The sequence below is a fragment of the Symphalangus syndactylus genome, chromosome 1 (genome assembly GCF_028878055.3).
Source record: "Symphalangus syndactylus isolate Jambi chromosome 1, NHGRI_mSymSyn1-v2.1_pri, whole genome shotgun sequence".
Taxonomy (NCBI): domain Eukaryota; kingdom Metazoa; phylum Chordata; class Mammalia; order Primates; family Hylobatidae; genus Symphalangus; species Symphalangus syndactylus.
Genome location: NC_072423.2, coordinates 52,579,138 through 52,598,625, shown reverse-complemented (window position 1 = coordinate 52,598,625; position 19,488 = coordinate 52,579,138). Strand labels below are relative to the sequence as shown.

Below are 19,488 nucleotides of genomic sequence, written 5' to 3'. Positions count from 1 at the left end.
AATGATGAAAATGATATTCCCACTAAGCTTTGAAAGCTGGGACTGTTGAAAGTACTGCAGTTGCAGGAGACCCTCAGACTGGAGGGTGTTTCTTAGTAATTCAAATGTCACCTGAGCCCCACTCCAGGGACAGAAGTCACCTGAACAATTTTTACTGAGCTCCTCCTATGCATCCGAGTTCAAAGATGGGCTCCTTAATTCCTTCACACAGATTCGAGTTACTACCTTCTTTTATATAAAAGAATGCAAAATGGTAAATCATATTGAATAGCAAAGTAACACTTAATACTTCCAGAATTCTTAGGTACAAATTTTCTACAAAATCGTTGCTAGTAACATTTATTTATAATAAAGTAGAAAACATCTCTTTTTAGCAATGTGACTGATAAACATGAGTCTTTAAATGATGAACTCTGCTTATATTTGATCTGCACACACATCTACAAACTCCCAGGGGTGCATTCACAAGTTAGCATGAAAATGTCTAACACCAGGCAGGAAATTCTTGCCTTAGAAAGAAATGGGGCTAGGCACAGTGGTTCACACCTATAATCCCAGCAATTTGGAAGGCTGAGGTGGGTGGATCACTTGAGTCCAGGAGTTTGAGACTAGCCTGGGCAACATGGTGAAACCCGGTGTCTACAAAAAATACAAAACAAATAGCTAGGCATGATGGCACATCCCTGTGGGCCCAGCTACCTGGGAGGCTGAGGTGGAAGGATCATCTGAACCCCGGTGGTTGAGGCTGCAGTAGGCCATGATCATGCTACTGCACTCCAGCCTGGGTGACAGAGTGAGACTCCGTCTCAAAAAACAAAACAAAACAATACAAAACAAATCAAATGGAACTCACATTGTCTACTGAATTAAAAATCAAGACAAATATTTCTTTTTTACTAATGCTTTCATGTATCTACATATATATAGATATATACACATATATATACACACACACACACAATCACACACATAAAAATGTGTATATATCCACACATATGCATGTATATATATGTATACATATTTAAAGTACTTAATTCCCACAAAGCACCTAAAGATTAACTTTAAATATAAGTCATGATATAGTATTTAAACACAACATGCAAGGACAACAAAACAAACTAAAACCTATCAAAGATCCTAATTTTAAGTGGAATTAAAGTCTACAGAATAAAAAATACACAAAACAGAGGAGAAAATTCACTTTCATTCATATTAAATAATTAATTTAAAATATTTGTAGAAAGGAAATGTATTGACAGAAATTTGATATCAGTAGACCTCTAGTGGTTATTAGAGTAACTGATAATTTTACTACTCTCCATTACTGCTTTCTCTGACCTAAAACAGTTTTCAAATGTGCCAAAATGTTATCTCCCATGGCAATACTACAAATAGTAACCTACTCATCCATATATTTGGAAAACAAAGCAAAACAATTAAACTAACTTAATAAGTTAACCACACAAATAAAATAATTTTTACACATAAAAAAGTCCTTATACATGCTTAATTTTAGAAATTCACTTTTCTCATCATAAAATTTCCATGAACTGAAAGAGAAATCCAATGCATATCTGTATGTTACTTTCTCTCATTTTTAGATAATTGAAATATGTTGGCATTTTCTTGATATAAAGATGTTTTAATCAAAATTTAAATATGTGAGCTATAAATAAATACTTGTATTTATCTTTACCTTGGAATTAAATGAATGTTAGTTTCAGAGGATGGTAGTCATAACCCTATCAACATTGGTCACATCACAGAAATTTGTTTTAGGGAGACATAAATTGTGTCTGAAGTGAAATTAATTCCCTTCTTTTAAACTTAAGTAATTGTTATTGAAGGATGACTTTTCACCTTTATTAGTAAAGACAATTGTCAAAATGTAAAGGATGTCTTTAAGCAACGCCATTCCTGATGTGAAACTAGATGTCATGGACATAAAAATTACCTCCATAGGACAATGATGGACAACCTCAATGCCATCACTTCAACAGATCAATTACTTGCCACAAGTAACAATACATTTTGTTCCTACAAATCATCAAATCATTTCCAAAGGGGAAGTGTAGGAGAAGATAAAACATTTAACAATTCATGTTCAAGATAACTTATTGGTATATCTATAATGACAAGCCAATATGAAAACAATAATTCAATAATTACTTATATGGGAACAAAATACTATATCCAGCAAACACAGTTTTAAAATGTTTTGCTCTAGAGAAGGAATTCTAAAATGCCTAGTGATCACTTATAAAAGAACATAGGTACATAATAAACATAATATCCAATTTACTATAAGGTATTAAAAAAGGAGAGACATTTATCAGGATGATAAATTTAAGGTAGCTGTGAAGCTCTAGATATGGTAATTTCTGGCCTCTGCCCCAAACCTAAGGTTAGTGGTTATTACTAACACTTGCACTTCAGGTAGGACTGGCATAAATTCACATGGTCATCAACTCAACTGTACAAAAATTGAAGACTTTTTTCTTTTTAATTTAATCTAGTTTATTTGCCCCACTTCTGGTCAGGGAAGGAAACCGGGGCCAAATGAAGCTTCCTTAGCCAATTAAAACTCAGTTTAGCCTGCTAAAACTCAGTAACTTTTATCAGGATTCTAACACCACCACTCCTTTCTCTCTAGGAACCTAAATAACAATATTTTGTGAGGCTTGGGAAGTGTGGGTTGGCAGAAAAAGGAGGCCAGTGTATTCTCCCCTAATTCTCCCCAAGGAAGAGTAACTTTCACATCATATGTCTATTATTGTTAAATCTGCTGATGATGACCATGAACTTGTCAAGGCTTCCAGGTGACAGATTCAGGACTTCTGTGTCCTGAATCTCCAGTTAAGGAGATTCTCTCAGTTCACCAAACCTCCCAGCTGCTTCTCCTTGCCACTCCATCCTAGGCTGGAGTGTGTTTCTGTGAGATTTTCCTTTAGTATAAGTACCTAAATACCTCATGCCATTGTTGCTGAACCCTTCAGGTGCCATGTTGGACAAATGAGCCTAGCAGTTTTCCTGACTACACCTTGAGTAATGAGACACACACTTGCTCTGATCTTGTGCCTTCAACCATATACCAACTACCCTGCCACAGGGACAATATCCACTATGCTTTTCCCAGTGAGCATTGCATCTTATCTTTCCAAATTGCTCTTTCCCACACACATATGATTGAATGATTAACTTCTTTTGGAAGAAAAAAAAAAGTTCTTATGTAATTATGCATTTTTGTCCCTTCTATAATTTATTCGTTCAGACTTCTAGGTTTTTGCTCCTATTTAAAGCCAAGATTTTAGAATTCTATTATTTGCCTGCATCTTGCAAGTCAAAGTCATGGTTTTAAGGATATATAACTATGCTATTAATTTTAAAATATCTACTTAAGCACTCAAAAGCCAAGCAATTGACTGTAGCTTCTTTCTATACCAGACTTAGCCTAAGGGCTGTTCATTGGGAAAATCCTGAATTCTGCTTAAAGGAGATGTGGTAAGCAGAAGTAAAAGACACTGAAAAACCAAGCATACATAATACCAACATATTGCCCCATTGTACCACAACAATTTAGAAGGCGTGAGGCCTTGACACATTCTATTGCTTCTGCCTTACATGTTCTTGTGCCTTTTGTCACCTGTGAAGTATCATTCATCCTCTGCATCTCTGTCCCTTATGCTGAGAAGCATTTGCAGCTCCTCCATCCTCAGGTCAAACTGTAGCCACTGCTAGACTCTCTCATAAGACTCCTCTTCCAGTTTGTAGTTATACATATAGTCCTATAGTTATCTAATGGCCTCACCCCTGCAAACAGATTACATATCAGCTGCAAGATTGTGGGCCTCTTCTATTTCGCACGCTGCTGAATCTCCAGCCCTGCATATAGTTCCGGCACATAGTAGGTGGTCAATAACATTCTGTTGTAAATGACTATTATCTAATAAGTTCCTATAGACTCTGATGTTAATAAGGCATATAATACTCCTAATTGAAATGAAGGGCTCACAGGCTAACATGTAAAGTGGCATGCACCAGGGCACACAGGTTATGTCACAGAACTGGGATCTAAACTTTGATACTGTGAAGGGTGGGCCACTGCTCTGTCCGTTGTACCACATCCTTGTCCATCATATTCATCCTTTTTTAAGAGATGGGCTCTTGCTACATTGCCCAGGCTGGCCACAAACATCATCATCTTTAATAACAGTTAGGATGTGCCTTATAAAGAAGTCTTAGAAAACATATGTTTAACTGGGTAAAGCATCATTGTTAGTGGCAAAAAGAAGCACAGTTTAATGGAAAGAAAATACAATCTAAGGTTTAGCTTTGAAATGGGAACAATGTGTGACATAAGATACTATTTTGATTGTTAAACTACATGATAGTCATTATTGTAATAGTACCTCAATGGGTAAAAAAAGTTTTCAATGGAAAAAGCCAAAGTATCTAGTCTATCTGGAACTTATTTATAAAATTTTCATACCCAGAATAACATTCTGCAGTCTTCTTTTTAAGAAATTAGAAGATGGCCCTTTATCTATTGATGCAAATGCAGAAGCTGGCCTGTTTACAGATTCACAATTGTTAGACAGAAAATATGCCTAAGTCGTAACTGATTCTATTATTAACTTCTCAATTTACTAAACATAAGTTCTCAGGACCACAATATCTTTTAAGTACTTTTAATGAATTTTATTGGTCTAGTTTCTTTTTTTCCACAAATGCAAGTAACTTCAATTAATAATATTAAAACTTCTTTTGAAGTTTGGCATTTTATTTTGAAAAGTTTCCTCACATTTGTGTAGGACTGAATATATTTGATAAGCCTACTTAACTATAATCTGGATAATTTCCACATTATACACATTTTAATATTCTTTTAAAATATTTTTATGAGATTGAACTATTACTATTATATAATGTATGTTATTTTAAGACATGTGACTTGTGTAATTGATAGCTGAAAACAGCCTATTTTTCTGGATGCTTTATGTAGGAAAATGGTACTCTTCATCAAAAACATATCTATTTTATTGTATGTCACACAGAGCAAGGCTGAATAGTTATAAAATAAAAAGCTTATAAGATAAGGTACATCACTATTGACATGAGTGGATGGTCATGAATGAAGAGTGTTTTTCTTTTCCTTCCATCATAGCTTGGTCTTATTATTTAGAATAAAGCACAGTAAAATGAAATGAGAAGATACAAAATAATAAATGCAGCCAAAGAGGGCAGCCACATTTTCCTATTGTCCTTTCCAGACAAAGGAGAATTGGAGGGAATGAAAGAAACTGTCAAAAGTCAATTACATATTTAATAGATATAAGAAAATATGAATTTTAAACACAGGGCAATTATTGTCAAGAAAGATTATTGAACAAACAAAATTTAGGTTTGCTTCTCCTGTTTTAGAGAGCTAGATAGAACCAATAAAGTTCAATGGCTACAAATAATATTTTAATTTATTTATAACAATGCAGAAACAAAGAGGATACATGCATGATAATAGGAAGTTACGGGAAAACATCTACAAGTGGTTATTATAGACAGATTATAAAAGCATAAGCTATATAAAAATATTAGCTATATTATTAATTTTCTGTTTAGAAAATAAGAACATAATGGAATGGTTGAGCCTGCAAAGCATAAAACAATAGGTGTGAGCAAGCATAAGCTATAGGATATAATAAATGCAGTGGTTACACAGCTGGGCTTGTGGCAACTTAGAAACTCATGCTTAAAGCCATGGGCATCAGAACCAGAAGGCTGTGTTCCAATCCTGTTCCTACTACTTAGTAGTTGTGGTGATGATAGGCTAGTAAATTAGCCTCAGTTTCCTCTTGTATACCAAAAAAAGAAAAAAACACTTTGTCTACCTCAAATGGCTCTAGTAAAAACTTTAAAAAGCTAATTCCAACCCGGGAGGCGGAGCTTGCAGTGAGCCGAGATCGCGCCACTGCACTCCAGCCTGGGTGACAGAGCAAGACTCCGTCTCAAAAAAAAAAAAAAAAAAAAAAAAAAGCTAATTCCTCAAACAGCACCTAGCATTCAGTAAACAGTCAAGAAATTTTAGTTCTCGTCATCATCTGCCCTTTGAGTCAGAAATATCTTTTAAAAATAATCAGATTTTATATGGTTGAATTGGATGAGAGTTTATATGGTTTTTATTGACTCTAAAATAGAACCATGCACACAATATTTTAGATAAACAAACTACTGGTTCTGCTGGCAGGCTTTAAGAGAGTAGGCATGTCCTCACAGAGACCACTTTAGAACCCCACATCAGCTATCAGTGCACTAAACTCCACTGTCCCTATACTGATAACCTGATTTCTCTTGATTGTTTTATCACAGATTTGAATAAAGACAGGACTAAGCAGTGAAGAGTTGCACGTTTTATTCTGTATGGCACCAGGATTGATTCTTCCTGACATTGTTACACCATAACAATAATGACATGTTAGTAAATTAACCCCATAGGGAGAGATGGGCTGACTGATGATATTTGACTGCCAGAAACCCTCAAAATTTCTAAAATGTATATGAACATTTAAGGTTGCCAAAGACATAACAATGCAGTGGTTGAAGGAAATCCCAAGAAATACTCCAGTACCTCAAAACCTCAGGAAATATTTTGTGAAAAGTGATTGAGAGAAATTAAAAATTATTGTTGAAAGAGCTAAAGCTTGCACTCTGTCTCTCTCTGTCTTTACATATACACATACCCACACATACACACACATGTACATTCAAAATGGTTTAGGGATAAGGGTTCTTATGAATGAGATTCTTCATAGAGGAAAAAGAAGGAAGTGATAATTTCACAATATTTTGGCAATATTTGTGAGCTTTCAAGTTGACTACAGTTTCTTGAAAATGGAGTGGCAGATTGGGAGGAAAAAGGAGGAAACAACTCTGAATGACTCTTGCAGTCAGGACGGGAGGGAGAAACTAGAAGAGTGGAAAGTCTGTTCTTTCAGGAATCACCTTGGTTTTCTAAGGAAGGGCCAGCTGGGAGAAAAATGGGGGTGTCTCCATTGCTTTTAATTCCTTTCTCTAGTTTAAGAAAGCACTAAACCAGTTTAGAGATGTACAGAAAATGAGACAAGATAAAACGTGAGGAACAAGAAAGAGAACCCTAACAGGGTGAACACACAGATGGTTCTCGAACTATAATAAAGTTGAGAGAGAGATTATCTAAAGCTTCTCATTTATAAATATAGAAAAGGTTGTCCAAAGTTGTTAATAATACTTAAATAATGTTGCAGAACTAATTACCGGCCGAGGAAGTGTCAATATTTATGGTTGAGAAGTCCTTCATGCTGTCTTCTTAATGAATTCACTTTAACATGCCAAAGCTACTAATTATTTTATTGCTTCATAGCAGATTGTGGTTGTAGATAAGGAAGAATTCATAGACTTCAGGAACCCCAAAGTAAGATATAAAAAGGACAGAATATTCATCCATGGACGTTTTTGTTGTTGTTTCTTTCTGTTTGTTTTTCTTTTAGCATCAGGCCCTTCTTCCTTAGGGCTGCTGCAGTTTGTTGGGGGTTCACTCTAGACCCTATTCACCTGGGTCCCTCTTGCTCCTGGAGGTATCACCAGTGGAGGCTGCAGACCAGCAAAGATGGTAGCCTGCTTCTTCCTCTGGGAGTTCTGTCCCAGAGGGGCACCGACCTGATGCCGGCTGGAACGCTCCCATATGAGGTGTCTGGAGAGTCCTGTTGGGAGGTCTCACACAGTCATGAGGAGCCAGATCAGAGACCCATTTAAATAGGCAGTCTGGCTGCCCCTTGGTGGAGCGGGTGTGCTGGGCTGGGTGGAATCCCCCTCCTCTGGGCTGCCCTGACTCTCCAGAGCTAGCAGACAGGAAAGACTAAGGCTGCTGATCCAAGATACCACGGTCGTCCTTCCTCCTAGGGGCTCTTCTCAGGGATATCAAGAGTTCTGTCCAGCCCGGGCACAGTGGCTCACACCTGTAATCCCAGCACTTTGGGAGGCTGAGGCGGGTGGATCACGAGGTCAGGAAATCGAGACCATCCTGGCTAACACAGTAAAACCCCGTCTCTACTAAAAATACAAAAAATTAGCCGGGCATGGTGGTGGGCGCCTGTAGTCCCAGCTACTCGGGAGGCTGAGGCAGGAGAATGGCGTGAACCCGGGAGGCGGAGCTTGCAGTGAGCTGAGATTGCGACACTGCACTCCAGCCTGGGCGACAGAGCGAGACTCCGTCTCAAAAAAAAAAAAAAAAAGAATTCTGTCCATAAACCCCTGACTGGGGATGCTGAAATTGTAGGAAGGAGGCCCCATCCATCGAGGAGAAGGAAAGCAACTGCCTATATAATATTTGGCAAGAATAACTGAGTCTAAGGGTTGAGTGCATTTCACTATAAAAGTAAGCAGATGGGGAAGAAATTTCAAAACACTATTTCAATTCAAAAAGTATTTATATTTTATTGTATTTCAAATACTGTGTGTGGCTCCAAAGAGAGTATGCAAGGATACATAAGATATACTTTGTTTTTTGTCCCCAAAGCACTCCCAGTCAAGTGGAGAAATGATAAGAAAATAATTACACTGTAAATTTATAATAATTATAATGAAATATCCTTTCAACCCCTTTCTTCAATACCTTCCAACCGTTCTTTCTTTATATCACCCACAATCTAACTAGGATCGCTATAAACCTAGTAAATAAAGATTTTCGTGGTCAATTTACCCCTACGTTGTAGTTGATTTATCTGTCTGCACAGCTGCCATGCAACACCAGCTTCAAAGCCCTACTAAGCACTGAAATTGCTTTTGCCCAAAGGCTAAAGCTGTTTTTTTTTTTTTTTTTTTTTGTTTTTTTTTTTTTTTTTTGAGATGGAGTCTCGCTGTCTCCCAGGCTGGAGTGCAGTGGCGCGATCTCGGCTCACTGCAAGCTCCGGCCCCCGGGGTTCACGCCATTCTCCTGCCTCAGCCTCCCGAGTAGCTGGGACTACAGGTGCCTGCCACCTCGCCCAGCTAATTTTTTGTATTTTTAGTAGAGACAGGGTTTCACCATGTTAGCCCGGAAGGTCTCGATCTCCAGACCTCGTGATCGGCCCGCCTCAGCCTCCCAAAGTGCTGGGATTACAGGCGTGAGCCACCGTGTCCCGCCAGCTGTTTTTAAAAGAAGTAGTAGCTAGCTGACCCAAATTAGTACAAGAAAGTTATAAAGAAACACAGCATGGTGTTCAGTTTATGGTAAGAGTTTATAAAGGCTAGCCAGGTGATAGTAAAAACAAAAACAAAAATAGACAAAAAAGACAGTTGTTCAAGACTTTCAAGTTGGAAATGCAGGTGGTCTGATTCTATAATATAGCTGGATATATAAATTGATAGGTTCAAAATTTATTTGAATAAATTCAGAAAGGATATGTATTGTCTAACATCTCTCCAGTTGTTATGAGGCTTCTTAATTTTATTTACGCCTTCACAGACAGACAGAAATCCGTATTTAAGGATTAAAGGGTCTCGCATCTGCTATTTGGTCCTAACAGAACTTTGGCATCTCCTGGAGGTGCTGAAACTGATTGAACTCTGGATCCACATAAACATTCATGGACTGGCAAACACTGTCATGAAGATAGTGACAAAACCAAAAGAGTAATATCTCAAAACAAAGAACTAACCCAGCAGTAAAATTTCAAATTAATCTGACGTCCTTCACTGATCAGATTAGACTCTCCAAGGCAAGCGTGGAACCAAGCCAATTTCCCCTAGTTTTTCCCAAAGGATCAGAACCTAGCTAAGATGGAACTGGTCTCTAGGGTGTGGCAAGTTTAAGCCTGAAATCAATGAGCTAATTCTCTAAACAAGCACTCATTTATATGAAAAAACACTTATGTAATATGAGTAAAGTATTGAAAGGCAGAATTGTCACTAAGAAAGGTACAGCAAACTCCCAAATAAGTGATCTTAAATGTAAAAAGTAAATAACATTCCCTATATATGCATTTTAAATAAATACACAACTAAACATCATTCTTCATACTTATCCTTTATATGTAAGTCAAATTGCCTTTTCTTCTGCTTTTGGAAACAGAATTACTGCTTAAAAGCAATTTCAAATGATTAAATACTTACACATGAACACACACATACACACAAATAACAATATTACGAATGGATTTAATAATCAAAATTTCCTCCAATTCATAGTAACATTCTTTCAAATTACTTGTTTTCTTTATATTACTTATAAAGGTAGTTTATACTTCTGTAAATTATTATACAATTATTTATAGAGCAACTGCCATAAAGAGAGCTTTCTAAAAGCTTCATTGGCTTAACTAACTCAATTCAGAATATTTAAACAAATTCATAATGTGAATTAGGCTTAATAAGGCATTAAAACAACTTGAATTAAGAAAAAACAGCAGCATTGTATCATTTTTAGGTATTTTAAGTCCAGAAGTGTATGCAAATTAAAAAGTGAGAGCAAAAACACCATTAGGAACGAATTCAATTTTGAAGTCAAATATTTTAGTACATTTGTGTAAAAGAATCAACATCCTTTTAACAATTTTTGCTCTATCCCAAGTTTCCTAAGCAATTGTAAACACTGAAAGAAAACAAACTTGCACAAGAAAGAAAATGACTTACACAAGACAACATAATCTCTCCAGGGAATCTGGTGTTCAGCCTGAAAAACATTTTAATAGCTTTTCTGATTAAAATTCACCATCACAAAAAAGTTAACCACTGAATTTAATTTCCTATTCAGTATACTGTTTTACATCACTTTTATTAAAAACATGTTTTATTAAATTTTCCAATGAAATTAAATAGTGAACAGTACATAGTTCTTGCTTTTACTGCTGGTTTATATGCTTTAATAATTACATAAAACTATCTTATTCAACCAAATTAAATACAATTTTAGCCACAAGCATATTTTTACTAAAATTTTATTCACATATAAACTGGGCAGTAAAAAAAGCATTGCAAAGGAGTATTTCATGTGTGTTGTGTGTGTGTTCTAAAGTCCAGTGTATGCAGTGTTCATATACATGAGATTGAAAACAGATTGTAAAATTTCTTAGAGTAGAATAGGAGCATTTTCAAAAGTTATAAAAGAACTGTCATATGTGGCAAATGTCATAACTAAGAAAACAGAGCTAACTGAAACACATACAAACACATACATATACTAGGAATGAACTTACATGCTATTCCTCATTCAAAAAGTAACTCAGAAGTTACTGGTCACAACATTTGAGCATGAAGTGCCCCAATGTGACTTAATCCCCTTTAGACCTATTGCCATTTTGACACTCCAAAACAGCTGGGTAGAATAGTAAAGAATATCTTCACAAGCACAGTGTGGAACACTGGTTCCCATTCTTACATCCCACACAATTGCCTCAGTCATCCCATCTGAGATGGGTCCCATGAATCTGTATTTTTAAAATAAATTCCCAATGTAGGAGTTTCAGGAGGCCAGTTTAGCACATAATCTGAATTAGGATATAAGAAAAAGTGAAACCCCAACAATCGTATCTGTTAATGTACTTATTTATCTCACAATCAGATTGCTATTTTTTGTTAACTTACACCACTCTATGTTTCCACTGAAAAGACGACTGTGATAATTTACGAGTGTACAAGTCAAGAGATACACAATGTACATATGTGAGCATCATTGCTATCTGAAACAAATGCATCTCTGCATTTCTGTTTCAAAACACTTTGTTTCCATATCTTTCATATTTTAGTTTAAGCTATTTTAAAGCTTGAACCATTAGTTCAAATCAAGGAAGTATAGCAATTTCATATGGTTCAATCTAATATGCAATGTTCATGCTTGTAAATCCATTGTCCAACTTATGCTAGAATTTAATATGTATTAGTTGAGGGAAGAATGAAATATTGCACCTCACATCATTTACCCTTGTCCTAAGTATACCCAAGGATCCAGGTGAGTTACCTTTTAGAATTATATCTCTGAATGGTATATTTGCCTTTTTTTTTTGACTACCTAGCTTCTGAATATGCTTCCTATTTTTGGTGAATTCTATTAATATATCATATGTGTCTTAGTGGGAGGCAAAGATTTTTACTATGGAAGCCAAAAGGCTCAAAGGACCATGGGAAAATATTTAATATAGAAATATTTTAAATGGATTTCTTAATAGCTTTTATAGCTGATTAAGCTGACATACAGAGAATTTAAGGGTATGCCTCAACATTCCTTTGTATTCCTATTATCTTTTTAAAAAATGCAAATATATATATATATATAAATTGTTGCAATTGAAAAATACATAAATATATTGGTAATATCTAATAATCTTTCTAATTATTTGTGCTTAAGAAAGCACAAATACTCCCTTACAAAACATCCATAGTTTACATTAAAGTGTTAATTCAGAAAAGTGATTAAAATGGTTCTTAGAAAAGTATCCTTCTATAAACTGAAGTGAAATGCTTATTTTCAACTGAAACTTTAAGTCTGTTTCTAAATCTGACACTTTTCTTTTGCCAGATATCTTTTTAAAATAACTTCAGACAAGGAATGAACACTGGCTGTTTTAGAAGGTACAAATTCACAATAAAGTAAATAATTGATTTAGGAAAGAGAATACTTTTTTGAGCTAATCCATGCTGCCATAAATGTCTAGGATCTGAGATTCAAACACAGAAGCTCAACTGACAAAATTTCTGTTTCTAATCCATTTAAATGGCTGGCAGAACAAGAAGAATGCTTACAAATTGCTGAATATTTGAAGGATGCCTTTAGCTGTTAGGCCTCGAGATGCTTTTTGAAATTCTGTGAACCACAGCCATTGCATAGCAAAACTTCCTTCTAATAAGCTCCTTATATTCCACAACACCTTCAAGGTGTTGTGCTTTTACTCATGCTTTCATGAGTAAAGCAGATGTATATATAACCTTTAAATGATTTTAACTTAAAAACATTCTTTTAAGTCTGTAAAAAAAAATTTAAATAGCTCAACATAGTTTCCTCAAAACCAAAAATGAGGGTAAAATACTTTTTATGCAAAAATTCAGCTTCTATGCACGTTTTGCCTTTATGTTTTTATTGAGTTAGGGAAATATTATAAACCTAAAAAAGGCAAAAGAAGCAGAATACTATACATTAATCCTGAAGCATTCTTCTCATTACAAATTCTTCATTCAGGCTTGTGTCTTCTTGACCTTTATCTAATTATCTAGCCTGGGGAAAAATATTTATTTTTCTTCTTTTTCACATTTTCTGAGTGTAAACATATCTATATATATAGATATATATATTTCCAAAACAATGCACATTTGATAGTCTTCTTTTCCCTTGATTTTTAATGAATACTTTTCAAATTTTCTATAACCATAGTGAAATAAAAATTGTAAAAAAAGTTATTTTACTCTTCATTTTATATGGTGCCCAATAAGGACATTTTTATACCTACCTGTTATAATTATTAGGAAGGATTTATAAAAATCATAATATCCTACTTCAATTTCTCTAAATAAAATCTTAATCACTTAATGTTAAAGAAAAAAACATTTTTAATTTAACTTAAAATATTTGTATTGTTTAGATTTTCAAAATATTAAACAGGGATTTCGGTCAACTGTTAAAATAGGAATTTCTCCTATAGTTTTTCCAGACTTCAGACACATTCAACCAATGGCTGCAGAGAACAGAGTTTAACTGCCAGTCAAAATAAAATAATGACCTATATCTACACTGTCTGACACAGTAGCCACCGGTCACGTGTAGCTATTTAAATTTGAATTAAAATTAAATTACAATAGTTTCTCAGTAACACTAGCCATATTTCAAGTACTCAATAGCCACAATATCAAGAGCGACTATCATGTTGGACAGTGTGACACTATTCTGAGATTGCAGAAAGACAACTGGGCACTGATTCCTAGGCTTTTCTTCAGCCCCTTCTTCTCAACATCTTTCCACTGTGTCTCCTCAATCCCCATCATACTGGATTCTTGCACAGACCCTTATTCTCAACCTATACCATTTGTTTTCAACTTAGGGTAATTTTGTCCCACAAGGGACATTTGAAACATCTGAAGATACTTTTATTTGTCACAGTTGGGAGAAGGGGAGCTAAGAACATGCAGCAAGTAGAGGCCAGGAAGCTGCTAAACATTATGCAATGCAGAGGACATCCCTCTCCAACAAAGAGTTGTGTGTCAATAGTGGCAACACTGAGTTTGATACACATTCCTTAAAATTGTGTGTTATATGAGGTAGGTCCCATGCCTTTTTTTTCTTACTGTGATACACACACACACACACACACAAACACACACACCCCTAATATAGGAAGCTCTAAAAGAAAGGTAATGTTAGACAAATCAAGATACAGAAGAGCATAAATGACATAATTCTAGGTTTTTGATGACAAGATTTTCTGAATATGTATAAGGGTGTGTATTTGTAAACAGGAAAAAAAGAAATTTTACAGAAGGTTGTCAATATTGATTACCTAGGAGAGTACCATTGTCAGAAGGAAGGACAGAAGAAAAGAAGATAAATATGTAAAACTTATGTTACAAAATATAATTATGGTGAAAAGTTATATTTTAATCATTTAAATGATGGAGAATGTAAGAACTAACTCAAGTGAAGACAATGAAAGGAAAACTTTAAGCATATGAAGACTCATTAATTAATATGGTATTTTCATTCTAGAAGAGAAACAGCTAATAAGTGAGAAATATAATGCAGTTTCATACAGTGATAAGTCCACTGAAGAATGTTAACAATTAGGAAATAGGTAAGGGGAGATAGTCCTGAGCTCAGGAAAGATGTCAGGGCTTGGAGAAATAAATTTGGGATTCATCTAGATACAGATGGTATGGAAAACAACATGATTACATGTGGTGTCCTAGGGAGTGAGAAAAAGGAAGAGAGAGTTGAAGCCTGCACTCTGGCATCTATAGAATAGAACATAGAAAAGGAGCCCACAGAGATGAATGAGACAGAAATTGCACCAGAAAAAAAAGAGGGGGGGAGCGTTGTCCTTAAACAGTAGCATTGAAGGAGATGAGGACTAAGGGGTGACCAATGAATTAAGCAACAAGAAGCCTGCTGGTGATGTTCACAAGAACAAGTGAAGTCGGTGGCAAGGATGAAAGCCTACTTGAGATGAGCCAAAAAGGGTAGAGTGGAAATAACGGGACAACTCTTTCAGAGTTTCATCATAAAGTCTTTTGCAGGGGTGGTGCAGAGAAATAGGGTAATGAATGAAGAGATGCAATGGGATATGATATGGTTGAATGTTTCTGTCCCATCCAAAATTGATGTTGAAACTTAATCCCCAACATAGCAGTATTAAGAGGTATGTCCTTTAGGATGTGTCAGTCTCATCTGATGAATAGGATTAGGTGCCCTTATAAAAGAGCTTGATAGGCCAGCCACAGTGGCTCCTGCCTGTAATCCCAGCACTTTGGGAAGCTGAGATGGGCGGATCACTTGAGGTCAGAGTTTAAAACCAGCCTGGCCAACATGGTGAAACGCCATCTCTACTAAAAATACAAAAAAAAAAAAAAAAAAAAAAAAATTAGCTGGGTGTAGTGGTGTGTGCCTGTAGTCCCAGCTACTCAGGAGGCTGAAGCAGGAGAATTGCTTGGAGGCAGAGGTTGCAATGAGCCAAGATCATGCCACTGCACTCCAGCCTGGGCAAGAGAGCAAGACTCCACCTCAAAAATAAAATAATAAAACAAAATAAAACAAAAGGGCTTGACAGAAGGAGTTTACCCCTCTTTGGATCCTGCCACCATGAGAGGATATGGTGTTCCTTCCCTCGGGAGGATTCAGCAATAGTGTACTATCGTGGGAGAACAAGCTCTTCCAGACACTGAACCTACTGGCACCTAGATCTTGGACTCCAGAACTGTGAGAGATAAATTTCTGTTTTTTATAAATGACTCAGACTCAGGTATTTTGTTGTAGCAGCACAAATGGAAAAAGATAAAATCAATCAAGGCATTTTAAAGAAGATATTTATCAAATTATGTTTGTATGTAGATTCTAATAATCCAGTAGAGTGGGGAAAACCTCTGATGCAGGAGAAAGAGGAGGGATCATTGCAAGAGAAAACTCAGCAAGAAATGTAAGAAAAAAGTATCTTACATGTAAGGCAAGGAAGGGTTAGGCCTAGGTTAGAAAAGGAATAACTAGATAGGTGATTACCCTTGAAACATTCATCAATATATCATGAGAAAGTGCTTTTCCCTAAGAGTACATAATATTTGGAGTTATTCTACTGCATTTGATTAAAATCAATATAGATTTATATCACAGCAGCTGTGCCATAGCCAAAGACCTGCAGCTTGCAACTTCAGTCAAGTAAACAATGAATTTGCACAATGAGAGACATCCTCTACATTCTCTATACATCTACATTATCTATATTCCCTAAAATTATAGACTACGACGATGAGGAGATACCTAAGTTAAATGCATAAGCAAATTAATGGAGTGATGTACATTACTAAGAATATTTCAGTTACTCTATGATCTTGGTGCTATACAATGGCCATTAAAAAAATACAAAATCTGAGGAATGCCTACTCATGTTTTAGAAGAAAAGAGAAAATTTATATCTAAATCAGAAAAACTTCATTCTTATAATATTTCCAAATAAATGGCTTTTCTACTACAATAGCTTTTAGCACGTAGCAATTAAAGTACAATCTTAAAGTTACGGATAATCAATGCATTCCTCATTTTCTTATAACTCATGCTAACAAGGACACCAGCATCTTAATCTGAAATGAGAAAAAGAAAAGCCCCTCTGTTCTTGGACGTTTTTTTATGCTTAGAACTAGGGATTTCTTAAGCCTTGCCAACACAAACAGAACACAAATAGCAGCTAGAAATACAGCAATCTTTTGCAACCAGTTTGTAATAGCAACTGTCAGAGAAAGCAAAGATTTTTTCAGTATCTATAAATGTAAGTACAAAACTCTTCAATCAAAAAGTTCATATGAACTTGTTAAATACAGAAATAATACACAAATTTTGAATATAATTGGCCAATTTCCTTCTATTTATAACCCTTTTTGTCCGCAATTACGAAAATAAGTCACATTGACTTCTATACATAATTGTATATTTACAAAGATAAAAATCTACAAAGGTAGTGTTCAAAGATCTCCAAAAATATTAGGCCTACAATGTTAGTATGACATCTACTTTCTCTACATATCTAGCTTTCCTCCTATCAAGAACAATAGGCTGATTCAGAAATCTTTAATGAACCCAGGAATAAGAGATCATGAGCTTTCTTTCCTTAACAGCTGAATAAAGTAGCTCAAAAATCATAGCAAAATATCGTCTTACTCAGCACTATTGCTCTGGTAAAAGTTCCTTTAATATCTAGTGATTCTTAGTTGAAACTTGTCTTTTACATAAAAGATAAACATCTAAATTAATCTTTTGATCATATTTAAATGCTTAATTTAGTCAGAAGAATGACAGCCCAAGAAATCAAAGCTAGAAAATATCACAGAAACCAAACTGTATTGAATTAACACATATTTTAAGTTCAGGGAGCAAAACATGAATTAACTTGAATTTTATAACCAATATCTGCTTATAAATCAGTCTAACACCTTGGTTTTGAACAAAATTTTGAATTAAAAAATAGTGAAGTGGATGATATAACCTAAATACATAGAGAAAAGTTCACATAGAAACAGGTAGATTTTTAAAAATTGACACAAGAATTAAGAGGTAGTTGTTGTTTCCATGCATTCTGACTCATTTTTTTGCTGTTGTTTTGCTTATTCAGTAAAACTGAAAGGCTTACCATCTTGCTGGCCATGAAGATTCTGGGGACTTTGCATTCTTTCTTCAAGATTGGAGCTAAGATCAGAGTTCACAGCTGACATCCGTGTTGAATCACTCATGTCAAATTCATCACTTTCTATTGAACTTTCATCCTGAAAATAGTTTTAAAATATCATCAAGCATTTTAAAATATAATACATTTAAATAATAACCATTTTACCTACACAGTCAATTGAAGTTTAACCAGGAAATTTTTAAAGAATTCAGAAAAATATGTTACAAACTAATAGATGTTTAAAATAACAAACAATGGGCCGGGCATGGTGGCTCACGCCTGTAATCCCAGCACTTTCGGAGGCCGAGGCAGGTGGATCACGAGGTCAGGAGATCGAGACCATCCTGGCTAACATGGTGAAACCCCATCTCTACTAAAAATACAAAAAGAAATTAGCCGGGCATGGTGGTGAGGGCCTGTAGTCCCAGCTACTCGGGAGGCTGAGGCAGGAGAATGGCTTGAACCCGGGAGGCAGAGCTTGCAGTGAGCCGAGATCAAGCCACTGCACTCCAGCCTGGGCGACAGAACGAGACTCTGTCTCAAAAAAAAAAAAAAAAAAAAAAAAAGGAATAATTTCTTCCTTCAAGGAATTTCAAGACTTGTGAAATAATATAAAGAGTGATTTTATAGTAAATACCTTCTAAAAGAGTTAATCATAAAATGTAACATAAAGAGAAATACAAGTTTTGATTAAAAACTAAATGACCAAAAAATGTTGTAAGCAAAAATCTTAGAATGCAGAAAGGGCTTTATAAAAAAATTTTCACTGGCAAACAGGATAGATTCTAATAAAGCGAACTTATATATTAGGTTCAAAGTCCACATGTAATGGAGAGCAAGGTAATATTAGCACACCCTTTCTTTCTTTACAAGCAAATATAAATTGCACGGCAACCACAAAGAGGAGTTCTAGGTAAAATTGTGCATGAAACATTTACTAAAAGTCAGTTCATAAAATGGAATTACCAAAAGGCCAGTTTGCCAAATGGCCAATTTATCAAAACTTTCCAAATATTAAACCACATCTAGGATATATTATTGCAGTCGTTTTACTGAAGCAAACTTCGTTTGGAGAACTGATTTTTGGACAAATGGTATACTTATACAGGCTGGAAGGCCCGGGAAACCTGTGCAAAATGTAAATGTTTAATCAAAATCTCTAGCTTTGACTTTAATTTGTAAATGTTTGATCTGAACGTTTAACACTAATATAATAATCAGCAGTAGTAGTGCTATTTATGTTGCATGCATTGTTCTTTATATTTTATCCCAACTATGAATTAGCTACAAATTTTCAAACAATTTATAGATGAAGAAATTGAGGCACAGAGAAGTTAAATCGTTTTCCCTGCTATTATGTACTAGAACCGGTAGCCATATGAAGTCATCCAGACTTGAGGAAACAATATATTTGAATAGGAAGAATTACCTTGGTTTCATAAATGACATCTTGGCATCAGCAAAGAAGTTTCTATTATTAATGAACAAGACCATCCTGGCAGACTAATAAATTGGCATTCTGATTCTTAAGTCAGGCTCGGTGGTTTTGGCTGTGGTGTCTTTCCTTTATCAAAGATTGGGTCATGCTTGGGCACACTGAGTAGCACTAGCTCTTCATTAAGTCAGTAAG

The 19,488-nt window shown here is 35.3% G+C and overlaps 1 protein-coding gene across 12 annotated transcripts in view; it reads right to left on the bottom strand.

The window, feature by feature from the left end:
- NOL4 (nucleolar protein 4) overlaps nt 1–19,488 on the bottom strand; it is a 380,020-nt gene that overhangs the window by 231,356 nt on the left and 129,176 nt on the right. For 11 of the 12 annotated variants that reach the window (XM_055234844.2, XM_055234854.2, XM_055234872.2 and 8 more), the window contains one exon: nt 17,823–17,955. In XM_055234844.2, the coding sequence (XP_055090819.1) occupies nt 17,823–17,955 (133 nt within the window). Of the gene's footprint in view, nt 1–10,641; nt 10,682–17,822; nt 17,956–19,488 lie in introns of those variants that run through there. The other variant, XM_055234958.2, reaches the window with a different exon arrangement.